This window comes from Euwallacea fornicatus, chromosome 2 (genome assembly GCF_040115645.1).
Source record: "Euwallacea fornicatus isolate EFF26 chromosome 2, ASM4011564v1, whole genome shotgun sequence".
Classification (NCBI taxonomy): domain Eukaryota; kingdom Metazoa; phylum Arthropoda; class Insecta; order Coleoptera; family Curculionidae; genus Euwallacea; species Euwallacea fornicatus.
This window is the reverse complement of record NC_089542.1, coordinates 972,154-996,504: the sequence shown is the minus strand read 5'-3', so window position 1 is coordinate 996,504 and position 24,351 is coordinate 972,154. Positions and strand designations below refer to the sequence as shown.

At 38.5% G+C, this 24,351-nt stretch overlaps 1 protein-coding gene across 5 annotated transcripts in view; it reads right to left on the bottom strand.

Annotated features, from left to right (window-relative positions):
- dpr12 (defective proboscis extension response 12) overlaps nt 1-24,351 on the bottom strand; it is a 214,084-nt gene that overhangs the window by 75,625 nt on the left and 114,108 nt on the right. For all 5 annotated transcript variants that reach the window (XM_066293673.1, XM_066293682.1, XM_066293664.1 and 2 more), the window contains one exon: nt 2,902-2,988. In XM_066293673.1, the coding sequence (XP_066149770.1) occupies nt 2,902-2,980 (79 nt within the window). In that variant the 5' untranslated portion in view covers nt 2,981-2,988. The remainder of the gene's footprint in view (nt 1-2,901; nt 2,989-24,351) is intronic.

The window sequence follows — 24,351 nt, the reverse complement described above, 5'->3', positions numbered from 1 at the left end:
CGGATTTATTTCGAGATGCTTAAAATATACTGTTCACAGTGAGCCCATTCCATCATCATTAAAAGTTTGCCCTCTGCTATTTACGGATACTTGCAGAAATTTATGCTGCATTCTTTGATGCGCTGGGAAATGAGCCGGCAATTGATGGGAAATAAAGTACCAGGAAAAGAGGGCTGTTCAACAGGGTCGTTTTTTTTTCAAATGGAGGTTTTACTCAAACTGCGGGGTATAAAAATCGGATTAAGACATGAAGGCGAAGGTGGGCATAGTTACCAACACCCTTATTTTCTGCATACTTGCCTGCCTGTAATAAAACTGAGCGCAGCGTGAGCCAGTGCGGTTAGCGACGTTATAATTATATTGGTTAATAAATTAACTGCTCTTTATATTATGCATGTTCGTGGAAAAATTATGTGTTTTATTCACCGCATTATCTCTAATTGACGTACATTAACAAACTGAGCTTCCCGCCATCTTCGTTTGGTAAACGGTTTTCTCAATTACCGAAAATGTCATTTTCATTACTCGTGGAACAAAACACTATTACTATACTCGATTACTGGTAGAACACCGATTCGCGTTCGATCAACTGTAATCAGAGTGCAGTGAAGTGTCACTCTCCTCACTTATTAGGTAAATAACCATCGTTATTGTATTATTTGTGTTATCAGGTTTGGGGGAAATTCAAACCGCTTTAGGGGTGGTAAACGACCGACGTTTCGACCTATATTACGGTGTATATAACATACGTGAATACATGAATATAACCAATGTGGGAGGCACACACATAACTTGCCCAAACGTGTATTCGCATATTTTGGAGAAGAATTTTAATTTTCCTCCTGACGAGCTTCTGATAAAATCAATAAGCCAAGAGGGAGATGGCAACATAGAAAGAAACGTCGTATGTTTGATACCTCTCAAGTCCTCTAATTTAGTTTTAAGCACATTGCACCCGGCTGATGCGACATTTAACAAATGATCGCCTGGTAGCTTCACTTCTACATTTGGAATTACACATGTAAATGCATACACCAATTCGATCGACAAAGGGTAGATTAAAGGAAGCCAGTGATAATTAAAATAGAATAGTAGTTATTGGACGAGTGTATAATGAGGACTCTCACGTGGCCCATTATGCGCGAGTGCATACTACATATTCGATGCGTTTAAACATTCGTAAATTCCGCAAATTAACTAAAAATTCCCTTTAAAGAGTGCATGCTAAATAGGTCACAATTAAATCAAGTCTTCTTGATTTTCTAAGGGCTTTCTGGTCTCCTGATTTACTTTTAGAGCTTGACTGAGTTACAGACAGTTCACTTCGAGTAGAGCTTCTAACCATTTTAATCAGCTTTAAATCAGTACAAAATTAACCACAAAATGTATTTTGTCCTTGCACGAATGCTGCATTATCTTCAAATCCGATTAAAATTCCGGGTCTACTTGAAAATTAAGACCCCTAAATACTCCGATGATTGTTATGTACACGAAAATTTTGATAAAATAGTGATTCGCCTTTGTTATTAGTGGAGTGCATTCTAAAAAACAAATGCTATCGAGCGTGGATGATGAATTCATCAATACACTTGAAAGCACTTGTTCCATCGATGGAATTAATACGTTTTATCGTATTTTTACAAGAAGAGATGATTTAACAATTTTCTCACAAAGCCGTGCACAAAAGTGATTTAAACGTATGATTCTGGAACATGACTCGGGCTGATGACAAATTAATTGACGAGATTAATGAAATATGACAGAAAAACACATAATATTCTCTCTCTGAAAGTCTCTAATGAAGATACTTTTTTGTCGAATGTCGTTTAAATTTCAATATATAATTACCGTGTTCCCATTATAACACTTGAGAAACTTTATTTAAAACTTCATTAAAAAATTTGAAACTTGGTGGAGTTTGGAAAACTTTAGTTATTAAATCAAAACAGTTTTTTTTTGCAAATTGAGAATTGCCAGCAGTCTGTTCCGATTTCCTCAGACAGTGATGCTTCCCAGATTTTGAAGTTTTATTGATGAATCTCGAGCCTGGACGATCCAAAGTACAAAATGGTTGGAAAACGAAGTAATCGTTTGAGCCTGTTCTAAAATTGCATAATAAACGGCGTTGAAAACCATCCGGCTATCGGATTAAATTCACCGGCCTTTCTTGCCACTTCTGGAGAATAATCGCATGTACCTTCGGTACCGCCCTCAGATTCAAATGCCGGGTGCGTCCTGTCAAATCTTTTTCTTGAATCGTATAATCACCTGGGGACGTTCTTGCGAACGACGTGACATAGGTACTACTTACCTGAACTACCCCTTTTCAACGACGTAAAACTTTCCTCGATGGCCGGGCTGGTGATCGAGTAGTGTGAGATTGATCCCGGGCAAACCACCTCAAACCTGAACTACCCCGTCATTTATACGGGACGACAAAGGCCCTACGCGACTCTTCGAACTATACCAAGTTGTAGTATTTGTAGTAGTTAATTCAACGGAGAGTTCAGATTAATCGGTTTTTAATAACTTGATTCCGGTTGCTTTTTTTTTCTTTTTCCGGGAAAGCTGCCATGCAGGAAATCAGCAGTTGCTACTTTAGTTCACGTCGAAATTGCTCTCATACGATGCAGCTCGAGTAACGCCTCCAGAACACCCCTAATCCACATATAAAGCTGAATCACGCAAATGTACTCAAAAGCCAATTAAATACGAATTCGCATCTCTGTGCTAAAGCAACAGAGCAGATGTCAATTATCCATAATATACACGATGCATCAATTGCGATTTAGTTCCCTTGTAATGGCAAATTCATTAAGATATCGATTGGATTGCGTTAGCTTCCCTATCAACGTAATTTTACCCTTTGTATTGTAATTATGATTAATTAAGAGTACTTACTAGATCCTGTAGAGTAAGCCAAGATCGAGGGCGATATCCATACCAAGAGGACGGCTTGCCAGTAGCAGTCGCAAACCATGGCTGTACCTAAAATCCAATTTAAACAGGCTTTAATAACTTTGTTAGTGGGAAACACAATAAAGAATAATAAGCTCTTAGTTTGGGATTAATTATTCCGAAGACAGAGACAACTTAAGATTCAAACTGCGCAGTTATTTCATTAATTAGTTTTGAAAGCTTCAGGATGAATAATTTAGTCGAGACACTTTGAGAATTGCCGAGTGTCGCTGTAAGACGATGGAGGAGACAAGTCTTGCTCGCTGGAAATTTAATAGGGATCTCTCAAGTTAAGGGGCATATAACTGTTGTTATTTCTAATTTGTACCTACCAGTTTTTCTTCTTCGCTTCGCCTCACATGTACCCATTGAATCCTTGTTTCCAGACTACGAAAACAAGCGCAGAGAGTCCCATTCTGTCAAGTGATGTTTTCTCTAATATCCTTTTTATAATTTGAACCTTTTCAACCATAATGAATAGAACGAAAATGGGCACTTAAGTCGAATGTATGGAATGCAATTTGTAAAACGTGTGTAACAGTCCGAAAGTTCTTGTTCTCAATCAGTCACAGAGCCGCGAAGTTTGTTTTTCCAATTCGGCCACGGATCATTTTTCCGGCCGAAGTTCACACGAATTCTTTCAGTGTCTCGAGTCGACGGTTCGGCCCTTGCGAACATCGAATTTTGGTAATTATTCAAGTTTGCGTAGTCTCGACTACCCACTCGAGCAATACTGGCTAAGGTCTCGACGTTGTCCTGCGCCATTACCTACGAACGGCCGCATGCGTGATCGAAACGGCCAGCGGGGATAAAGACCTTGCTTCCCGCGGATCGCTCATTATTCACTCTGATATTGCGAGCCTCTGTTTAACTGCAGGTAGCAAACTGAATAATGGCGTATAATGAAGTGGTCGTGAACGAATTATTTTTATGCATCTCCGGAAGATAAACTGAAAATTTACAATCTCCTTCTGACTTGCTTTCAATTTCCTCTTAAATTAGTAGATGGTTATTGCTCTGGATTTTCCTTTATCCCGAACCTCATCCAAAACTAACAAAATTCTCTCTTCCGCCGCATTTTCAGAGTTGCTTTTCGTTTATTCTGGCCAATTTGTTTCTTCATACGACTTTTATGTAATAACATTTTCTAGGTTATTTAATGTGTCCTAGATTTTACTTAACGTACTGGGAGCCAGGTATAAGCGCATTTGTCGAGGATCGTTCCCATTGTTTTAATTGAACTTATGCCGCTTCCATAGATTCAGTGGTTATTCTAGCCGGAATCGACGGACAAAAAATAGGGCAGAACGGCAAGCAATTCAAAATAGATGTCGCCATAGTCAATACCCGCCAATGTGTGAAAATTACGAAGTGCCGTTCTCGGGAGTTCTTACAGTATTGAAAAGCCTCACTTTTAACAGGTTATTATTAAAACAAAAACAAACAATGAAAAATGTTTCTGTAACAATTGCGAGCCAGCACAAACAAAGCCCTATTCGGGTAAATATTCAATTCAATTCCGTAAAGTCCTTTTTCGTTCGCTCATTTCAGTGGTTTGTTTTGCCAGCAAGTATTATTTGTTTTCTATGTAAATAAATTACCATCTTCTAAATGGAAATTCTCAAATAAATATTATGTGTTGTTGTTTTGCTGCTTTATAACTATTTAAAACCGATATGATGCGTTTTAAATAAATGAATAGTTTCCATCGATTTTTGTCGATGCAGATACTGAGGCCGTTTCCGCTGCTACAAATTAAGGCAACATGAACTCAATGAAAATTTTCCACAAACTCAATTCCAGGAGAGTACGGTCCCATGTTGAGGAATGTTCTAAATTGCATCGTGGACCCAGAATCCCAGACCAGGGCCGCTGCTGGTTTGAAGCTTTTCGGCACCCATCGGACGGTCATAGGTCATTACACGACGCTATTTGCCTGTCCCATGAATTGCACTTCACTAAATTTCAACTTGACATTTTAACTTTTTGCCGAGTTAGTATTTAACTCATTTCCGTGTTTAGCTAATAGCCAGAGTGCTTCTAAATGCTTTTGAAAACTGGCATTTCCAAATTCCACAGTTTTAGACTGATTGGACATTTTCATGATCGAGGAATGGATCGTCTAACGAATGCGGCGACCTGTTTTAAGTTTTTCAAGATTTATTGAGTCGATTTACGTCGGTAAACTCATTTCATTTTGCATAAGGAAATTGCCTGGTTCACTCGTTACCTACCTCGTAAATAAATTGCTATCTACTGCGAGATTTTAAGCAATTGAAATAAAATTAATAGTGTAGGTAATTTTCGCAGCCTCGGTGTATATACAATTTGTTTCCGCTATTACGTTTGATAAAATGCTCTTATCTTATCGTGGATAAATGTTGCGGTATCGGACGAGCGAATAATGAAGATTATCATCCCCGATGGAGGGAGCGGTTTTCCCGATGAGACGGTGTCCACTATACAGGGTGTTAGTGGAATAAGTTTCGCAAATTTACCCTATGATTAACAACGTCATTTTAAACAGAAAAGTTCCCTGTAACAGGGTCCGCAAATGAAGCCACTTCTCCGGAAAACCAAAAAAACCTCCTTTGCGAATTGGCAACGTCGCGTCGCGTTTGTCTCGTTTTGGTACCTCCCAAAGTAACTGCAAAAACTAGATATGGCGCAATTGTACGGATTTTTTGGGTCTGATGGGTTTTGCGGTTAAAATGTAAACATTCAGTGATCCTTAATTTTTTATTGTGAAAAGCGGCGTATCTTTGACTTATCGCAGTCACCTCTATCTAGCACAATATGTTACGTTACGCATTTTACTCCCGCCAGTGTCGTAATCAAAAACACAAGTTTGTTATTGTTTTTATTACATTAAATAATCGAAATGTCCGTCATTGGAGTGGTGCATGTACAAGAGCGTTTTAATCAATTTTCCCGTAAACAAAATTCCTGGAATATTCCTAATATGATTATTAACGAGAGCGAAAATCCGTTACCGTAACTGATTTTCATCCCTCATTTCAGCAGCGTACACCGAATTTTTCATGAAACTTAAAAAAAAAAAATCCGAAGGATTTAGATCCGGAGATCTGACAGGCCAATGAATGGGACAATTTCTTCCTATCCATCTTTCTTCAAAACTACGATTTAAGTACTCGTTAACTGGACGTGAGGAATACACTTTCACGTGGGTACTGTTAATAACTCGAAATAAATTCACCTATAGCTCGCCCAAATTACCTCTGAGGGTGAGGTGTTGCTCGTAATGACAGAGGAAGCATTCGAGCGAAAAACAAGGTCTTACTAAAATATTAAAAGCATCGAACAACTTGCAGTCCATGACATATGTGAAAACTAAAGGCGGTTTTTTCTTCTTCCTTCTTGCTGGGCCCTAACGGGCGCCGCTTGTCCATGGTGCCAGGCGTTTTTGTATAGGATAATATGTCAGATGAGATGGGATAAAATGCAGATGATAGCTACGCAGCTCCGATATTGGCACTCTAAGTCACCTGGACTAACCTGTTTAAAGCGCGTCTCATGCCTTATCGCTTCACCTGCAAAGTTAACTTAGGCGACCCTTTAAAGGGTCAGGTTTCCAGGGTTCGGCGCGGCGTTGCCCCTTAAGGTTAATTTTACCGATTAAGTGGTATTATTAGGTTTCATTAAGTTTTAATTTGTTTTTAGCAATGTTAATGCCGAATAATTTTTATATCTTTTGTTACGCGTCAAACAATCAACATCTGTCAAATAGGTTTTTCAACATTATATTCAAGTTTTGAGCTTATCATGGCTTTTCTGTTATCGACTTTAACATTTTTTTTAATCTATTAGGTTTTCCACCCCTGTTGTACGGGGTTTTTTTGTTTCAAACGATGTTTTTACTCATTGGTTAAATTTACGAAACTTCTTTCACCCTGTATATGAGCGCACTACTATACTTTTTTGCTTCTGAATATTCGCGCTTTTCAAGTATGTATTGAAGATCTCCGTCAAATAATTCCATTATAAGAAACCATTCTCGCTCTCCTTTGACACCGAATCTCGATGTGCAAATAGGTCGCAATTCAATTAACTTTTCTAAATTTTCCTAAGCTGTCTTTTTTACATAACGGTTTCGCTTATTTACGCATGATTGCATTTAAGTAATATTTTCAACCGATTAGGCTTTAAATCATCAAATAATGAATTCGACCCTTAAGGCCTGCCGGAACTTTCAATTAAAGGCCCCTGAAATCTTCTGGTGGCAGTTATGCACATACGAATTTTAATAGGTCTGTTCCGGAGGGAGGCATATTCGTGGCATTTTGGTATATTTCGTGTTTATTACTAATGGAGTGTGTAAGCCCGAGGCCTATGCCGCTGCTTTTGCCGCGGAAATATTAACGTAATGCGTAAAGTTGGTCAAACTTCAAAGGATGCGCTGCGGCTTCCGATTATTTTGAATTCCTTTTAAATATCAAAACAAAAATGATTCGTCCTGCTTACGAATGAACGACTGGTGAAAAATGGATTACGTCAAACAATAATGGATGTGTGTTAATTATATAATGTTGGTGGTGTAGTTCCCTTCGACTGTACATACTTCAACTTAAACCGGGAAGAGTCCAAGACCTGCAGCGTCTTCTGTCTGTAAAAATATTTAGTCAAAAATAGCCCATAAGAAGGCCACTGTCGTCAAACGTTTTTTGCCGTCGGGGGTGGCCCTGTTTGACGCAAGAGGAGAAACATACACCGCCGAGCATGTATGATAGACTCATTATTCACGCTCGAAATGTTTTTAAAAAGTCTTTGACACATCTTCCATTGTTGTTGTTTAAAATACCTGTCGCCATATTATTAGATTGGTAGCGAAGAGTTTGCTCGATAGGCTATTAATTACTCATGGACAAATAATAATCAAGCGCTGTATTTTCCAAAATCACAGTTGACGTTTGGAGAATTTCATGTTTAATTAGCTATAGCCGATAAATTATTATTCCAGTTTAATCAGTAACGTTTTAATGAGAAATAATAGTCGCCAACGAAATGATTATAAATCGACAAACTGGAAAAATGGTTAATGTGTTAAATTTTCATGCAGCCGTTGTACGGGCGACTAATTACGTGGATATTAATATCAATTTAATCCAGATATGTTTTGTTTAGAATTAATTTCCCCCTAAATGGGTTCATACGTACTGATGAACATGACAAGTATTGCGATTTTTGATTGCACTCGTAACAAATTTTATGAAATTGCGAATGTTCTGAGTAATAAATTTAGTACTAAATCAAAGTTATGCATTCTCTGGTCGTATTATCAATAATGAAATGTTTTCATCGATGTATTTTATAAAGGGAATTTTAAAATTTAAGAAGATGAAGCTGCGTCTCATATTTAGGAATTTTATACCAGCAGGTGTATCAACGTGGAAGCCTACGGAATTTTGCAGTTCATGATATGCTGCGCCATATCGCAAAAATACTACGTTCCAGAATCCCAGGGAAAGCCTTTGAAAATGCTTTGATCTTTCCTGAATTATAGATAGAGTCCTTTAGGTGACTAATTTTTACCAGCTCCCTTAATTTAATCCGAAGTTTTAGCGCTTTTCTGCATAAAAAAGGTATTTAATTTAATTTAGTTTTTCAGCTTAAGAGAACTGGCGAAAATTCGGAAACGGCATTAAAATTCCTTGGGGATACTCGGAACCAATAAATAATGTAGGGTGTTTTCAATGGAGCGGATGCCCTACACACAGCCCTGTAAAGGCAAAATGTACTAAGGCGATCCGTTAATATAGAAATTAATAATTTACCAATTCGATAATAAACAGCGGCCCGGTAAAATGACATGTACGTCAAATTTGGACCGGAAAGTATTCAACCCAAACTACCGTAATCTTTCATTTTAATGCGGATCCGAAATCCATCGTCCATCAACCGAATTTGGCAGACATTGCCAAAACGTAGCTCTTGGAAATATTCCTGGAATTCTTCTCCAACTTTATGCACCGCAAGGTGGCAGGAACTTTTCCATTTTCAAGTGTATTTGACGATCGTGAATAGTTTTCTGATGGGACCTTTAGCAAGTTTTATTTTCGTTTGCCACCTCAGGGCTCAAAGTTGGGGAAAAATATTCAAAACTTTATTTAAAATCTTGAAGTGCACACAGTTGTTTTGACGTTGGCCTTTTAGTCGAGGTCAGCGGCCTGCAGGTGATGACTCAGAATTTGATTTCGCATTAAAACTTCTCAAACGTTTCTATTTGTGTTGGTTAAACGGAAGCTCAAATGTTCAGGGGCATTAGTAAATTCCAATGAAAAATATGGAAAATTTCAGATTTTATGACACGGGAGAACGAATTGCATTTAAGAAGACAATTTCGTGAATCAAACCTTTGAACAATGTAGTTGGATGATCGCAATACTTCAATTCGGTGCAACATTACTGAGGCGATTAGAGAAATTATCCATTATTAGCGCTAAGTGATCAATCACAACAATAAGGCATTATTATTGCATTGTTGGAATAGTAAATTTGACAAATGGGTCAAATTCTGAGTGAAGCAGCTACAATTAGATGAGACGTAAATGGTTATCGTTATCCTCCTATTTTTAACTAATAATTGTTATAGAGGCATTTCGGCAGCTCTATATGCCATGTGCTCTGTGATGCATTGGCAGACTCTTGACGCAAAGTTTCGTGTAAGTAAATTTGCTGTTCTCAAACGTAGATATGGCGCGGTGGAGCCGAGCTTGTATTTTTTAAGGATCCTTGTGAGATGAATTCATAGACAAAATTTCATAATTTTCCGATAAATCCACTGAAAGTTACGGACGAAAATATTCATGAAACCGTCAAACTTTTAACAAAGTCTTTGTTACTTTTCTTGAACATTGAAAAAAGTATTAGAAGTAGTTAAAAAAAATCTCATAAAATTTCATTTTATCATCCTAATTATTAGTGGTTTCGTTCAAGTATAAACCGAAGCAGTAATAAATTAGCGTTGGCAGAGCAGGTGCGCCCGCTCGCACCTGCACCGGTCCCGGCCGATATGACAATAATAAGAGAAAAAATTGACCATAGATGTGCGGTAATGCAGCCCATAACCGAGCTGCTGCCGGTGCGGTAAAGCTGCGCGTTAGAAAAAGCATCTTTAGAAATGGCAAATAATTTACCGTGCTTTTCATAGGGAACGGGAGTATAGATTTTACCTAAAGCGGCGCATCAACGCTGCCAGTTTGATATTTTTATTAGTCGCGCATCAAGTGCCCGAACCAATCGAAGCTTTGAGGTGTCAAGAAGAATGAATTTGTCAAATTCACAACAAATTCGACTGTCGTGTTCAGACACGCGGAAATTGATATTTCTAATATTGCGTCCGTAGTGGCTTTGCATGCACCGAAAAGACCGTTTTGTGCACGTCGTGGCGTGCCGTAATCAAGGAATGCGATCCATGCTTAATAAAAAAATAACTTTCAAATACTGGTTTGTAAAACTCATTTTTATTACGCTCGCATGATAATTGACGATTACAGTATACTGCTGCTTCCATAAAACGATTTTTATGAGGCATGTGTGGTTGTTAAGAACACAATATTAGGAACTTAAATATTACGTAACACTTCCTGAGGATCGAAAGCGTTAATTAGTTGTAATATTGATGTGTGCGTAATAGAAAATGTGGCATAGCAGACGTTTGTAAGAGTCTAATTTTCCACCGTTTGCTTTGGGAGCCACCACTGTTGGGCGTGTTAAATGGGCATGAATAAATTTAAAAAATAAACATTTTTTTATAACATAAATTAAGTGGGTATGTCGTTGATACGTTCTACGCAGTATTGAACGTAAAAGAATAAACTTGATCTCACTGTTAATTTTAATCTTTGATTTTTCACAAGAAAAAATGAAACATTTAAAGTATAATTAGTGTTTATTCGGTCACTCCATTTAAAACAAATGCTGAAACTGTTGTCCATTTTTTTTCAAACGCGAATTAACTCCACGTTTCACATTACCAAAGCTTCTAATGACAGTTTGGGGAGAAACACGTTCACATTCTTGCCAAATTCTGCCCTTAAGCTCTTCACCTGTGCGTGTCGGAGTTTTAAAAACGATATTTTTTAGCGACAGCAACAGGAGATGGTCAAGTAGGGCTAAATCTGGAGGTCGCGATGGACCGATGCGGTCTGTTCGCGAGTTTATCACTCTATCATCGTAGCATTCCCTGAGATAATTAAGTGTTGTTTTAGCTGTATGCGTCGTCGCTATATCCCGCTAGAACTACCCGAAGTAGTTCGTCAAAGTAATTTAGTTTTATGAATTCACCTGACACATGTTCTGGTATCACTCAGCCGTGATAGCGTCGTGAAAAAATAGATCATACTGAGTGAAATCTTTGTGAAATGGCAACTCGAATTCCTATTTCTTGAGGATGTAAAAGTGTTTCCATAAACACATTGAGACTCTCTGCCCTGCATATTCTCATATTTTGCGAATTCGCACGAACGCGCCAATTTCCGATGATCATCGGGCATTGTCTGTTTAAGCCGTTTGCAATACCACAATCCTGGGGCTGCCCTTCTTGGAACGCTTGCACCTTGCATGGATGCAATCCCAGGTATTAAAAAAAAAATAAATAAGTGTCAGACGGTAAGTCCGCTTGTTGATGAAGTGTTCGTAAAGATGTGCCGGGATTGTCATCTTCTGCTCACCTCACATTTTCAACAAGTTCTGGAGTTCGTTCAGTCGGTCTCCCACTTCCCGATTTTCTTTGAACAATGTCAGTTTCACGAAACGATTTCGCGACATAATGCGAACTGTCGCCGCATTGTGCAGTTCGCGGTTCCAGCACTGCAATGTGGGCGAATTTTTCACGGAACCCCCGAAGACGGGATTCAATTTCAAAGGCACATTCTCCGTTTATGAATCGCCCATTCTGACAATAAACCTCAACCATAAAGGCTCTTTGTGTGGATGTAAACATCATTATTGGAACTTAGAAAACTTTAACTAACCAACGCACTAGTCCGTGGAGCTTTGAAAAAGATTCATTTTAATAAAATCCAACAAAGAGTAACGGTAGACGGAGTCGCATTTAAGTGAGGTTAAGTTTATTCGTTTATGTCCCAGATTACGTAGAAGATATCAGAGACATGCGGGCTCGGCTTCGAACAATTCTCAAAGCCTGTGTACCTGGGAATTGTTTAAAACGCACGATATTATAGCGATAAATTCGCTTAATCGCGTTGAGAAATCCCAGTTTTACAGCATTTTCATTTGCCCGATATACCGTGCATTAAAAAAAATCCGGTTAAGTACCCGTCGGAATTATTTGACGCCGGGCCCGTATGTCTTTGATATGTTCAGCGTAATCTCGAACGTAAACGAATAAACCTAACTTCGCTTAAATACGGCCCCGTTTGCCGTTATTCTTTGTTGGATTTTATTAAAATGAGCCTTTTTCAAAGCCCCACAGACTTGTGTGTTGGTTACGTAAAGTTTTCTAAAGTGCTAAAAACGGCGTTTACCTCTGGGCGAGAAGCCTTTATGGTTTGGTCTTACTTTCGGAATGGACAGTTCACGAGCGGAGAATGTGCCTTTGAAATTCAACCCGGTCTATTTTTTCGGCATTTATTGTGCATGGGGGCGAGTAAATAAATATTAATTAGTTTTATTTACGGCTGCTCACATAACTGAGTAACCACCTCCGAATTTACCAAATGTCCCTCTAATTTTCGATTTTCGGCGGTTTTTCCAAATAATGTTTCTTATTGCGAACAATCCCCAAAAAGATTACATTAAAAAAATAAATTAGTTTTGTAGCGCATTTTGAGTATTTTAAGAAACTGAAGCTAAACGCCACAACGCGAAATTAAAGATACATCACTCAATAATAATAATAAAAATGGCCTTATGCGAATAATTTCTTTAAAACAATCGCCGTTAGCTTCAGTTGCGGCCTATGGATGATCTGACATCGATGCAACCGACCTTTCATTAATGGAAGACGGAATGCTCTCCCATACATCAAAAATATCTTGCTTGGGCTTAGAGATACTCGAAGACTGATGCTTTTCAGGGGGCCCTTTTAATTTCTGTCCACGATTCCTTTTATGGGGTTGATGTCTGGCGATTGTGGGGTTGAATTTACCAATCGACACACGTTGTATATGAACCGTTACCCTGCCGAAGCTGCAGTACGCTTCGGATCGTTGTCTTGGTAAAAGCGGTGACATCGAGGCATTTTTATTTTTTAAATCGAACGGAGCAAATTTTCTTTTTAATTTGAAGGTATTTGTTTTTATCCATGGTGCCGTCAGTGGACTCTGAAGTTCGAGTTCCGTCGGCGTCCATAGAACCCTCCATCAAAGTACGCTGCCACCGTTGTGCTTTACGTCGACAACGGTGTGCTCGGTTTTGAAGGCAGTGTTTGGCTTCTTCCAAACAATTTGCCGACCATCAGGGCCAAATAAGTTCATTTTTGTCTCATCAGGGAATATCACACTGTTCCAGAACGATGCATCATGTTTCATGAACGTTTTGACGAGGCCCAATCTTTTAAGACGATTCCGTTTCGAAATGAACGGTTTCTTAAGAGCAATTCTGCCGCTAGAATGATTTTTTCGAAGTGTTGTTTCGCATTGTTTCAGTAGATGTTGCCTTGCCGCAACTGCGTAACGCTTGTTTTAGGATTTTATTATATTTGTCCCAAAATATAAAAAGCTCACCCTGAGGATTTAGAATCTTCTTTCTTCCCCTTCCAAGTTTATTTTCGATGCTTCCCACATGCCTGTACCGGTTAAGGATTTTCTGTATTGCGGAATGATTTTTGTCAAATCAATTTTCCTATTTTACGAAACGATTTTCTTCGACAAAGCCGCTTTATAATTTCCTCTCCCGTATCGATGGATATTTCGCGTCGCACACGTGCCATTTTTGTTTGGGACCGATTTATTTGTGTAGGTAAATGCAGGAATCAACCGAGGTATAAAAACAACACATAAATCTGTAAACAACATTTTTTTCCCAAATTCCATAAATATTTTTAAAAACATTGGCAGGTGGACATTTAATTTTTTGTTAACGTATTTAGCTTTGGTTCCTTAAAGCATCCAAAACACGCATCAGAGCTGATTTTTCTCATTTTTTTTTCAACGCAATCTTGTACAGGCCATAAAAATTATTTAAAGAAATGTTATTGGAGAAACCGTCCTAATTTGAAAATCAAAGGAGAGTGTGGTATACTCAGGGGTGTATACTCAATCGTGCCATTAACTGCATGTCCCACTGTTCCTTGACCGCTGGTCAAAATTAAAATTAAACCTGAGGTCAGGCTCATTCGTTTACCTTCCAGATTACTTAGGACAACAGGCGCAGTGTGAGCTCGGCATTAAATAATTCTAAAGCCCGACTGCCCGGAAATTGTTTAAAACGCACGGTACTATATCGATAAATTCGTGATCGCGGTGAGAAATCCCAGTTTTACAGCATTTTCATTTAGGTGATATATTATCAACGTAACTACCTGTATTGAATTTAACATGGCACATACCCATAAGATCTATTGGGACAATTCCAATAACTGAGGACGATACCACATATATCCCGTTTATTGAACCTTCAGGGAATTACTGGAAACATGCCAAAAGCACAGAATTCCGCTTCAGGTAAGGTGTGGCTTTGCACGGGATGGGAATTTAAATTTGAAACCTTTGTTACTCCTTTAAAGTTCTCTTAAATAATGAACTTCGTATCAGCTTTTAATAAAGTTTTGCCTCTTTTGTGCGAGAAGCACAGAATGAATACAAACAATGTTGTCACTTAGCGTGGTGTAGAACCCGGCGCTTTGCCGAAATATCAAAGCTTTCCCGAAGATTTATCCAGGCCAGTTTTCAAAAGAAATACTCTCAATCTGAAATCTGCAGCCGTATTAAATAACCGAGAAAATGCTGTTATATATTAAATAACCGAGAAAATGCTGTTATATAAAAGTCGCATGGGAAAACAAATTGGCCGGAATAAACGAGAAGCAACGCTGGAAATTCGGAGAAGGCAAGCAAGATTCTGTTAGTTTTAGATGGGAGATGGGATAAAGGAATATCCAAAGCAATAACAAGTCCCTAATTTAAAAGGAAATTGAAAGACCTTCACAGAAGGGCTGCAAACGTTTATTTTTCCTGAAAGTGCCGTCAGTACATCGAGATGAGCTTTGGGCGACTATTGGCAGTTTTTATATTTTTTAACTTGAACTAATTTATTAACAAAAAATATGTTTTCAAAGTTTTACTTGCATTTTGTACCTTCGCACGTGTCTAACTTCATTTGGTTTGATTTTTTGATAAACGACTTTTATTTAACCTTGAACAGACAAATAATGGGCGACTTAACAATGCTCCGTCTAAGTTGATATTAAATATCCAGCTTTTTGATGAGCGCTCGCACAGGGGATCTGGAAATCACCGCACATTTTTGTAAAACCGTTATAAGCGTCTTAAATCTCCGCAGTGTTTCATAAATGCCTGACATACTTCGGCAATGGAACATTGAAGCTGATGGATTAAGCAAGCGAAACATGAACCCTTTTATGATTCAAAGAGCGCAGCTCTTATACAAAAAATAGAGCATAGAGCTTTACTTCTTGTGCGTGCAACGTTACCCCGTATAATCTGCTGCACTCCTATTTCATAACACAACGTGCTTTTATCAAAAAACGAAAGTGAGAGTAAAATTTTATGCATCTCTTCGGGCAGTCTTTCAGGCCTATTATCATTATTTATCTCAAGTATTTCGACGGCAAAAATCCACCCATGCACGCACTCGCCAGTATGGGACAAAACATACCGACTGCAGAGAGATTTTTATAAAATTCGCACTTCACAAGGTAACGCAGACCTTCAGCTTTTCTGATGCCCCAAACTGAGACTCAACACCGATAGCTTTGCTTCGTACAAGGAATCTTACAAGGGAGAGAAACAATGTGAGCCTGATCAACGGACGTGAATCACATCGCAGGACACGACCCTTGACTCTTACCCCTTACATGGAAGTATTATGAAAATGCTGATAAAGGTAAATTTAAGCAAGACCGATGCGAGCAAAGTCAGACGACGCATACGTACTTATGCACGTACAGACATGACCCATACCCAGCCCATCTTCGTAGAAACCGTCCGAAGACAGTGAATTATCAGTTATGTCGTCGGCACTAAAAAAGAAAATCTGCTCGGGTGAAAAACGCTGTTTAGCAGCATAGTTTGCTCAACTTTTATTCAGGCTAATCGAAGCCACAAGGGAACTACGCAGAATCGCAAACAAAATAATAAAATAAATGGTACTAAGGGTGAGAGAAAACATGACGTTAAAAATAATAAAATATATATAACAAATATAATAATATATAATGTATGATACATAATGATACAAATACAATCGGTACAATCAACGAAGATTGAAGAAGTCGTTGCGTCGGCGCTGATGAAGCTCGTGCGTTCGCCGGGTACATTCAGGGGGCCTTCGGCCCCGTGACGCATCCTCAATTTGATTAGCCTGATCGGGATTTGGTGAGCACCTGGTGGCACATCCGTCGTAACAAGTACTTAGACTAGATATCTAAGCTAATGACAGACACGGAGCACCGTGGAACACCAGTTCATGTAAGAAGAAACCGTGCCCGGGAAGTAAAGAGTAAAATTTTGCTGAGCTGAACTCCGGAAACTCACGAGGTCGTGCTAAATCAACTGGAAAACTGCGTTATAAATAACGCAACTTAAGAGGCATGGAAAAGAGGAAGAATAATACATATCCCGAAAAACGGGTGGTACGCAGTCACAGAACAACCGATTTATAACACTTCTCCCAATGTTAAGTACAGACTTTGAACACCTAATAAACAATAGACTCCAGGGACTGTTCGAAAAACATACAGCAATATATCAGTTTGGCTGTATACCGAGACATTCGATTATTCACCTACCCTTTGTTTTCACTGTTTGAATGAAAACCACAGTAGAAGATCACAAGTTTATTTATGGAGATTAGCTGGGCATCTGATAGCGTCCGGCACAGTGGCCGATTACACAAAGGCACGCGCCAAAATACTTGATTCGCGTTATCAAAAACTTTCTTAAAAACAGATAAGCAGAAGGACAAATTTTACGAGCGTTGTGCTTTATTAAAATTTATTTTACTTAGGACCTCTTTGGATAATCGAATTTCCCTAGCTCATGCAAATATCACCAAAAGCCTAATGTTGAGGATTAAACAACAAACATGGCGAGGATATCTCTCTGAAATTGTCCGGGGATTTGCCTAGCCGAGAGTTTAAGGCCACACTCTATTTATAGTAAAGTACGTTGGGACGCAGTGCCATGAATAGCTTAGCAGATTAAGTCGGAGCTGATGTGAATTATTTATTCCTAAGTTAGGACACCATGTTCGAACGAGCAATTAGAGATACTAATAAAGGAAGAAAAGAAAAGTTGTCGACAAGTTGACGCATGTTGTTGCGAAAAACTAATATCCAACAAAAGAGCGCAGAAATTGCATATTTTGGACACTAAAGTATTGAATTTATGCATTCGAGGCTTAGGGCGGTCGTAAAAGAAAATTAGGAAATCGTGTTTTCCCACCCGTCGGTTGAGAAAGTCCGTGTCATTAGTTTGTGGAAAACCGACAAGTTGATCCGCTCTCGCCGCCCTTGGTAGACGGTCGGTTGGACCTGTTTTTGAATGTGTGAGGGGTCGATTCAGATTTATAGTGGAAGTTTTATCGTTTTATCGCTTCCCAAAGGCAGCAGTTATCCCCCGAAAAATCTCTATTCTAACGACGTTGTAGGTTTCGAATTATTTGAATTTCCGTAATTGGCTTCTCGCTTGCGAGTCATAAGTTGCTGACTTGTTATTTGCTCCGAGCGACGATCGAAACCATAAACACCAACCGAAAAGAATGGTTTTAACAGCTATGTCCTATTCAATTTAACTTAAAAACATCTCTCACCAGGAGCAACCCTTTATCCGCTAGACACAACATTAAGCTTTGGCGCCTTAAAAGATTACGCCTTAAATTTAGGATTAATCTTCTGGTATGCTAAAACATGCATTTCAGGGTCCTGTTCGTTGAGACAAACATTTTATAAAAGCGAGAAGCTGTAAATGATTTAAATGCATTTCCTCGTTTCCGCAGTTCGTCTAGAATTTTGTTGAAATTTTATTTGCGGAACTAGTTTGTCAACTTAATCTCAGAGCATTTTGTTGTGTACCGACAGCAGTAGAAAACAACTTAAACCCGAGGGAATGTAACAGATGACTCTTCAGTAGTGGCAACATGCAGGATGTCCCGAATGAGAGGCAGACGGACGGCAATGATCTCCGGAAGATCACTTGAGGCGGTACTTTACGGTACTGCTTTTTTCACGTTTGTTTACGGCTCAGTGCCGATAATTGTTTACCTTTTTTCCCACATTTTTGAGAAGGCCACGGCGTCTTCATTTTAAAATGTAAAAACGCCATGGCCGATGCTTGAACACGTGTTAAGATCGATTTTTTGCATCGACAAAACGAGACAATGTCGGAAATCTCTGCATGGGCGCATTAGATCTCCCGTTTTTAAGTTGGGCGCAAGTAATTCCAGCACCAATTGAAGGAAAAAAGATCACCAAAATTTCCTGTTGGAGCTTGGAAACCGAGATGTTAACAAAAAATTGTTCTAAAAATGGGGTTTTTATTCCCTCCATACTTCAACGCTGCTATCTCGGAAGCAGCGACCGTTCCAGAAAACTACAACGGACCAAAAAAATCTTTCCTTGAACAAACGTTTCAAATTTTAACAGCTAAAGCACGGCCAATACGTCTCCATTACGAATTTAAAGATCTAACTATTACCCATTCAACGTTCATTTCCCTCTCAGCGGGCAATGGGGAATGTGTCAAATCTTGACATTGCCGCCGTGTAATGTCACGAAAGACACCGCCAGTCGCCCTAATGTTTCTGGTCGTTAGGTCTGCATTTTTTCGCACAGGAATGTCGGCTTGTTTACAACAGTCGAACAAGTGTATTAACGAGAACTATCAATAATCGAGGTATTGTAATGCGTCGCGCGTAGGGAATGCGAATGTTACAATATGTCGATTATTAATAGATGCTGAGATCATTAATCCCGCATTTGCTTGTGTATTTACAGCGTGCAGTTACAGCATTTTCCCTCTGCTGCGTCGCAAAAAAGGCTGAAAAGAAGTAAAACTGCAAACATATCAAGTTTGGGTATAAAACGCCACTTTACTTAAGCCGGCTCTCAAAAAAATCTCATTCCTAGTTAACTTGAGAAAATCGATTTTAAATTTATAGCAAATCATCTGGGTTTAGACTTGAATAGGAGATATATTTCCTGCGAAAAATTGTTTAAGTTTGGATTTTTAACGTTTATACAGACGTAACTACGCCCACCAGTTGCAATTTATTGTTATGAGTAGAGAGTGAGAGAATGAAATTGAGAATAAATCGCCGCGAAACAAACCAGATAATGGAAGCAATTAAAAATTAGATTTAGTTCTGGAGCGTGAGTCAAAACCATAGTGAGGAAACGCATTAAAAACTTCCCAATATTTGCATACTGTGTGGCAGAGTGTGAGTCATATCTTTACAAATTGTGAGTGGACTATGATTCGCCTTTCACCACTCTCAAATCCGCCATAGAGAAACCGTGCACTGGTAGTGGAAGTAAAAAAATTGTTTTCTCTTGAGACATATGGACATATCATAGATGCCAATAGCTGCAAAACTTCTTTAAATGTTTAAAACGGTTTTCAATAAATTTGCGATTTTGCATTTTTAACGTGGACTTTAACACCTTGTATCTCAATAACGAAGCTTTTGCGGATTCACGTTGATATTGACATTTTTCATATTTGGGTCACAGCCCTATTGCCTCTGCATTTACGGTATATACATATATATATATATATATATATATATACTATATATACATATATATATCCGGGACAACCTGTACAGCGGATTCCCTGATGATTCAATGAAATTGAATTCAAAATTTAGTTTAAAGTCAATAGATAACATCGAGCTGCTGTCTACTACAATCGTTCGTAATTTCTCATAACTATATAAATCCATTGCCTGGCTTTCATGAGTGGTAAATAATTCGGAACTGTAATCTAATCGTTGATTGATAGTTGATGAAAATTACAATCAAGCTTGTGTTTTGTCAGTTCTAGCTGTATATTGGCCTGTAAATTGTGCAACAACAAAACCGCTGAATGTGTAATAACAAACCCATTACTATTGCATCAATTCGACTCACTTCAAGTGCATAATGTTGTTGGTAAATAATTCCCCCTGGGAACATGAGTTATAGGTTGTAGACATTATTTAAATGTTCACTTTTAAGTACAGGGTGAAACACCCTCACTTTCATGTGAAATGCTCCACCCAGTGATAACAATAATAATAACTAAATCTTTTAATTTTGGTAAAGTAATGCTTCATTATAGAGTATCAAACGATCCGAGTTCCAGTACAAAAAAAATAACGGCAACGGTTTTTTTTTATCAGGGATCTTCTAGATTTGTATCCATTTGTTAATAATAATAATAATAACAATAATAAATGAATAAAATAATATCTACATGGAAATATCGGTTACTTTGTTGTTAAACTCCCGACAGGACGTCTTAAGATGCCCCTAGTGCGACAGCGTAGAAATTTCTCCCACCTCTCGGATTTTGATAGAGAGCGAATTTTCGGCACGAAGAAGGGTGAACTCTCTGTTCATGAAACTGTCCAAAGAACGAATCGGAGCCACACCACTATTTTGAGAACATGATCTTCGTGGTCTGAAGAGGGGATTCGGCATCATCCTCTCAGCGCATCGCATGTTGCCTTGGCCTGCACGGTCGCCGGACCTATCACCTAACGAACATCTTCGGGGCATGATCAATCGAAATTTACCGAGGCTTCTAAACAATTTGCACGATGTACGACATCACCTTGAGGTAGCATGGAATGAAACACCTCAGGAGGGTATTGATCATTTGTTGCAAAACATGCCGCGAAGAGAACATTATTAACTTTTTAATTAATAAATTTTGTTTTTTTTTAGTGACACTCTGATCATTTCATGCTCGGTCACGAAGCATCACTTTGCCAAAATTACAAGACTAAATTATTACTATTATTATTATTATTATTATTATTATTATTATTGAGCGGTGCATTTGATATGAAAGTGAGTGTACTAACGCACGGGACGCCGTCCTATATTAATTCATCTAGCACACGGTTCAGATATTTAAACGTCTATTTCAGTTTCTTTTGCTATGCATAGCTCGTTTTTAGGGATGTACCATCGCGTAATAATAATATGTTTTTCAATAAAAATGGCATTTTCTGTCACTGATAGAGCAACTTACCAACTGAGGGGTGCGAGCGAACGCTTACGTTTCTTCGTCTCTAGAGATAATATTTCACGTCACGGATTGTTCCCGCTCTACAGAGAAAAACGTTGTTTCCGGTCAGAGTAAAGCATAATATGGTGAGTCTGTATGTTTTTACACGATGGTAGAAACACACTATTACTGTGTCAGTTGTGGAAAGGTTTAGTTTTCCGATCAGATCGGCAAAGTAATACATTTTCACTCTCACGAGAGATTTTAAAAGGGTCATTTTGACCGTCAGGTATTAGGCTGTTTACGTTACTCACCGATAAATTAACCCTTTTCTGCCCCAGCGAATACGATACATTTGCAAATCATTGTGATAATGCCAAATCGTTCCGCCACTTTTAAATTTGAATATAACGGAAGTGCAAAATTGAAATGTTGCATGTCCTGCAAATGCAGGCAATTTTTTGTGAGCACACAGATTAAGAGTTTCGCTCACATTTCTTTCATGACACCGAATACTTAACTAATTGATTTTTTTCTGTTTTTTTTTTTATGGCTTGATTGCTTCCCATTTATTTTATGCCGCTTGAAAGTTGCCTCAATTTGTAGTTTCAATCCGTCGAAACGTGAGTTAATAGGAAGAAATGAGATATCATAGTAACCGCAGACATGCAACCATTCGACTCGTAATTTTCGAAAAATATCGTCTGATTTACAAAATTAAGTAGAATTCACGTTGGAATTATTTCCATCGCAGTGATATTACCTTTGAAGTGGCACGAAACCGGTCTTGTAATGAAGTAGTTTGCCAATAATTAAAAAGAACAATGCCATGGTATAGGTATATGACCCGTATGTCATAGCACGTCTCTCTGGAACAATGGCAGCAATGAGGATGTGGCATTCTTCGGGTTATAAAAGTTTCATTCCTGGTTTGCGGTTAATCCATCAGAAATTTCTCCCTCTTGCCCGCTATTTGTGGAACGCCGTGTACATTTCAGGTATTTTGAGGGACGATTTTATGTCTAATTTTAATGAAGCAGATATCGCTTCTACTCACTCCCCCTTCGAATGGCGATAGCCCGTATAAAGCTGCTCATAATATTAAAGGAGCCGAACTCAAACTAAAAGAAATGAGAAAAAAAAGAAAGAAAAACTGTTAATTTCTGACCTACAGCCTTAAGCAATTTTACAAACCACTGAAGTTAATTGAACTCAATTTGGTACGCGTCACGGCCCTTCGAAGTGAAATATATCGAGGTTTTAGGGATTCGAGAATGGACTTTCAATCGACTGACTGTTAAAACAATAATTTAATGTGTACAAAAACATTCACTAATGAACCCCATTAATGCACGGTTTTTCATTAATCCGTGAATTGGCAAATTCACGTGTTGTGTAAACAGGATCTGCCTGAAGTGAATGTCATATAATTTTAAAATTACCCGTCTATTAATTTAACAATAAAATTTTTATGACGTAAATTCGGTCAGTAAATAAAGCGTTTAACGTTAATGCGCATTTTCGCACGTCAAACCTTGTGTGTTTCTATATTCACTCTGCCCCTCTAAAATAGAGCAAACAAGTTTAGCAAGCAGTGAACGAGTTAAAAAGCAATTCTGCCTTTCTTCGAAAGTTTTTAACAAGTTTCTTTGTCATTTATTAAATCACTGAGAATCCATAAAAACTTTCTTCATTACGGCTTATCCGACTTCAGTCGTCAGATTTGAACGATATCGTTGCCACATACAACTCCATTCCGTCTCTAATTTATGCCCAAACGAATTGACCAGAACATGGGTGGAAAAAAATTGACCCGATTTCCAAAGGTACGGATAAATATTTTATGGCCCAAAGTGGTAGATATAAATTCCTGACGGAAGATGATAAGTCCCCTATTTATCACCTCTGCATATTGGAAGCTCGAAAATCTTAGAATTTCCTGGCGATATATCGCTGAAGATATGGCTTGTAATTGAATGGTCGTTGATTTCGCAGGAAAAATTCTCTTTCAGCTAAAGGTAAAACAGTTTCAATGAAAACATTGCGATCTGGTGTATGTTATAGTAAATATAATAACAGACAAAATTGCGCAAATACAGCGCGGGAAAGTCTTAGGAGCGCCTAGGAACAAATTACGCGCACGGAAAAGATAATCTGCAGCACGTAAAAATAAATTGCTGTCACGTAAAAATAGATTACGGGTAGGTGAACAATAAATTACGGACACAATTTGCATGCACAATTTTTTAAGATTGTTTTCGGCGCTACAAGTAACCAAATTTTGATTTGTTACCGGAATGGCATATTCTTGGACTCGTGCTGAACTTAGTTTTCCTAACGAGCGAGGAAAATTGTTGCTTCACAGGACATTTTTTCGAGACCACCGCTAATCTTACGCGGAAATATGCTCCGTTGATAGGCCCAAGGAAAAGTGCGCTTTCTACACACGAATAAGAGTAAGTGAAGAAATTTGAGATTATAATATGAGCCTGTTTTGTCTATTGCAAGTTAGTTTGAGGAAGGTTCATGCAAGTTTCTCCCTAAGTCAAAACACTAGGAAACAAGGCGCGGTTACGAAAGCTATTCGGCGCCTCCTCCAGAGTCTTTAACAAGTTCTTTCATCACTTATTAAGACCTTCGAAATCCATAAAAACTTTCCTCATCTGAGTTTATTCGCGATGTTGCCAAGATTGATGGTGTAGTTATCGTTTCCCCAGCATGGTAAAACAGAAATGATTGAGTCACAATAGACTGATGAAACTCATCCTCATACATATTTTATGGATTCATATTTTTTGATTGGATGCTTATGAGGGTTTAGTAAGACCTTTCTCATGATAAATAAAAGTTTTATTGACCAAATTCGCGGGAGCTGCCGAGTGAAATATCCGAAGTTCGGCATATTTCCGGTGTAATCATTCAACGAATGATTAATTTTTGGATCGTAGCTCAGTTTTTTCCCCAAATTCAGGTCCAGATGAAACCGAGAGGGGAGTCACGGTCGCCGCCTTAGGCCCTG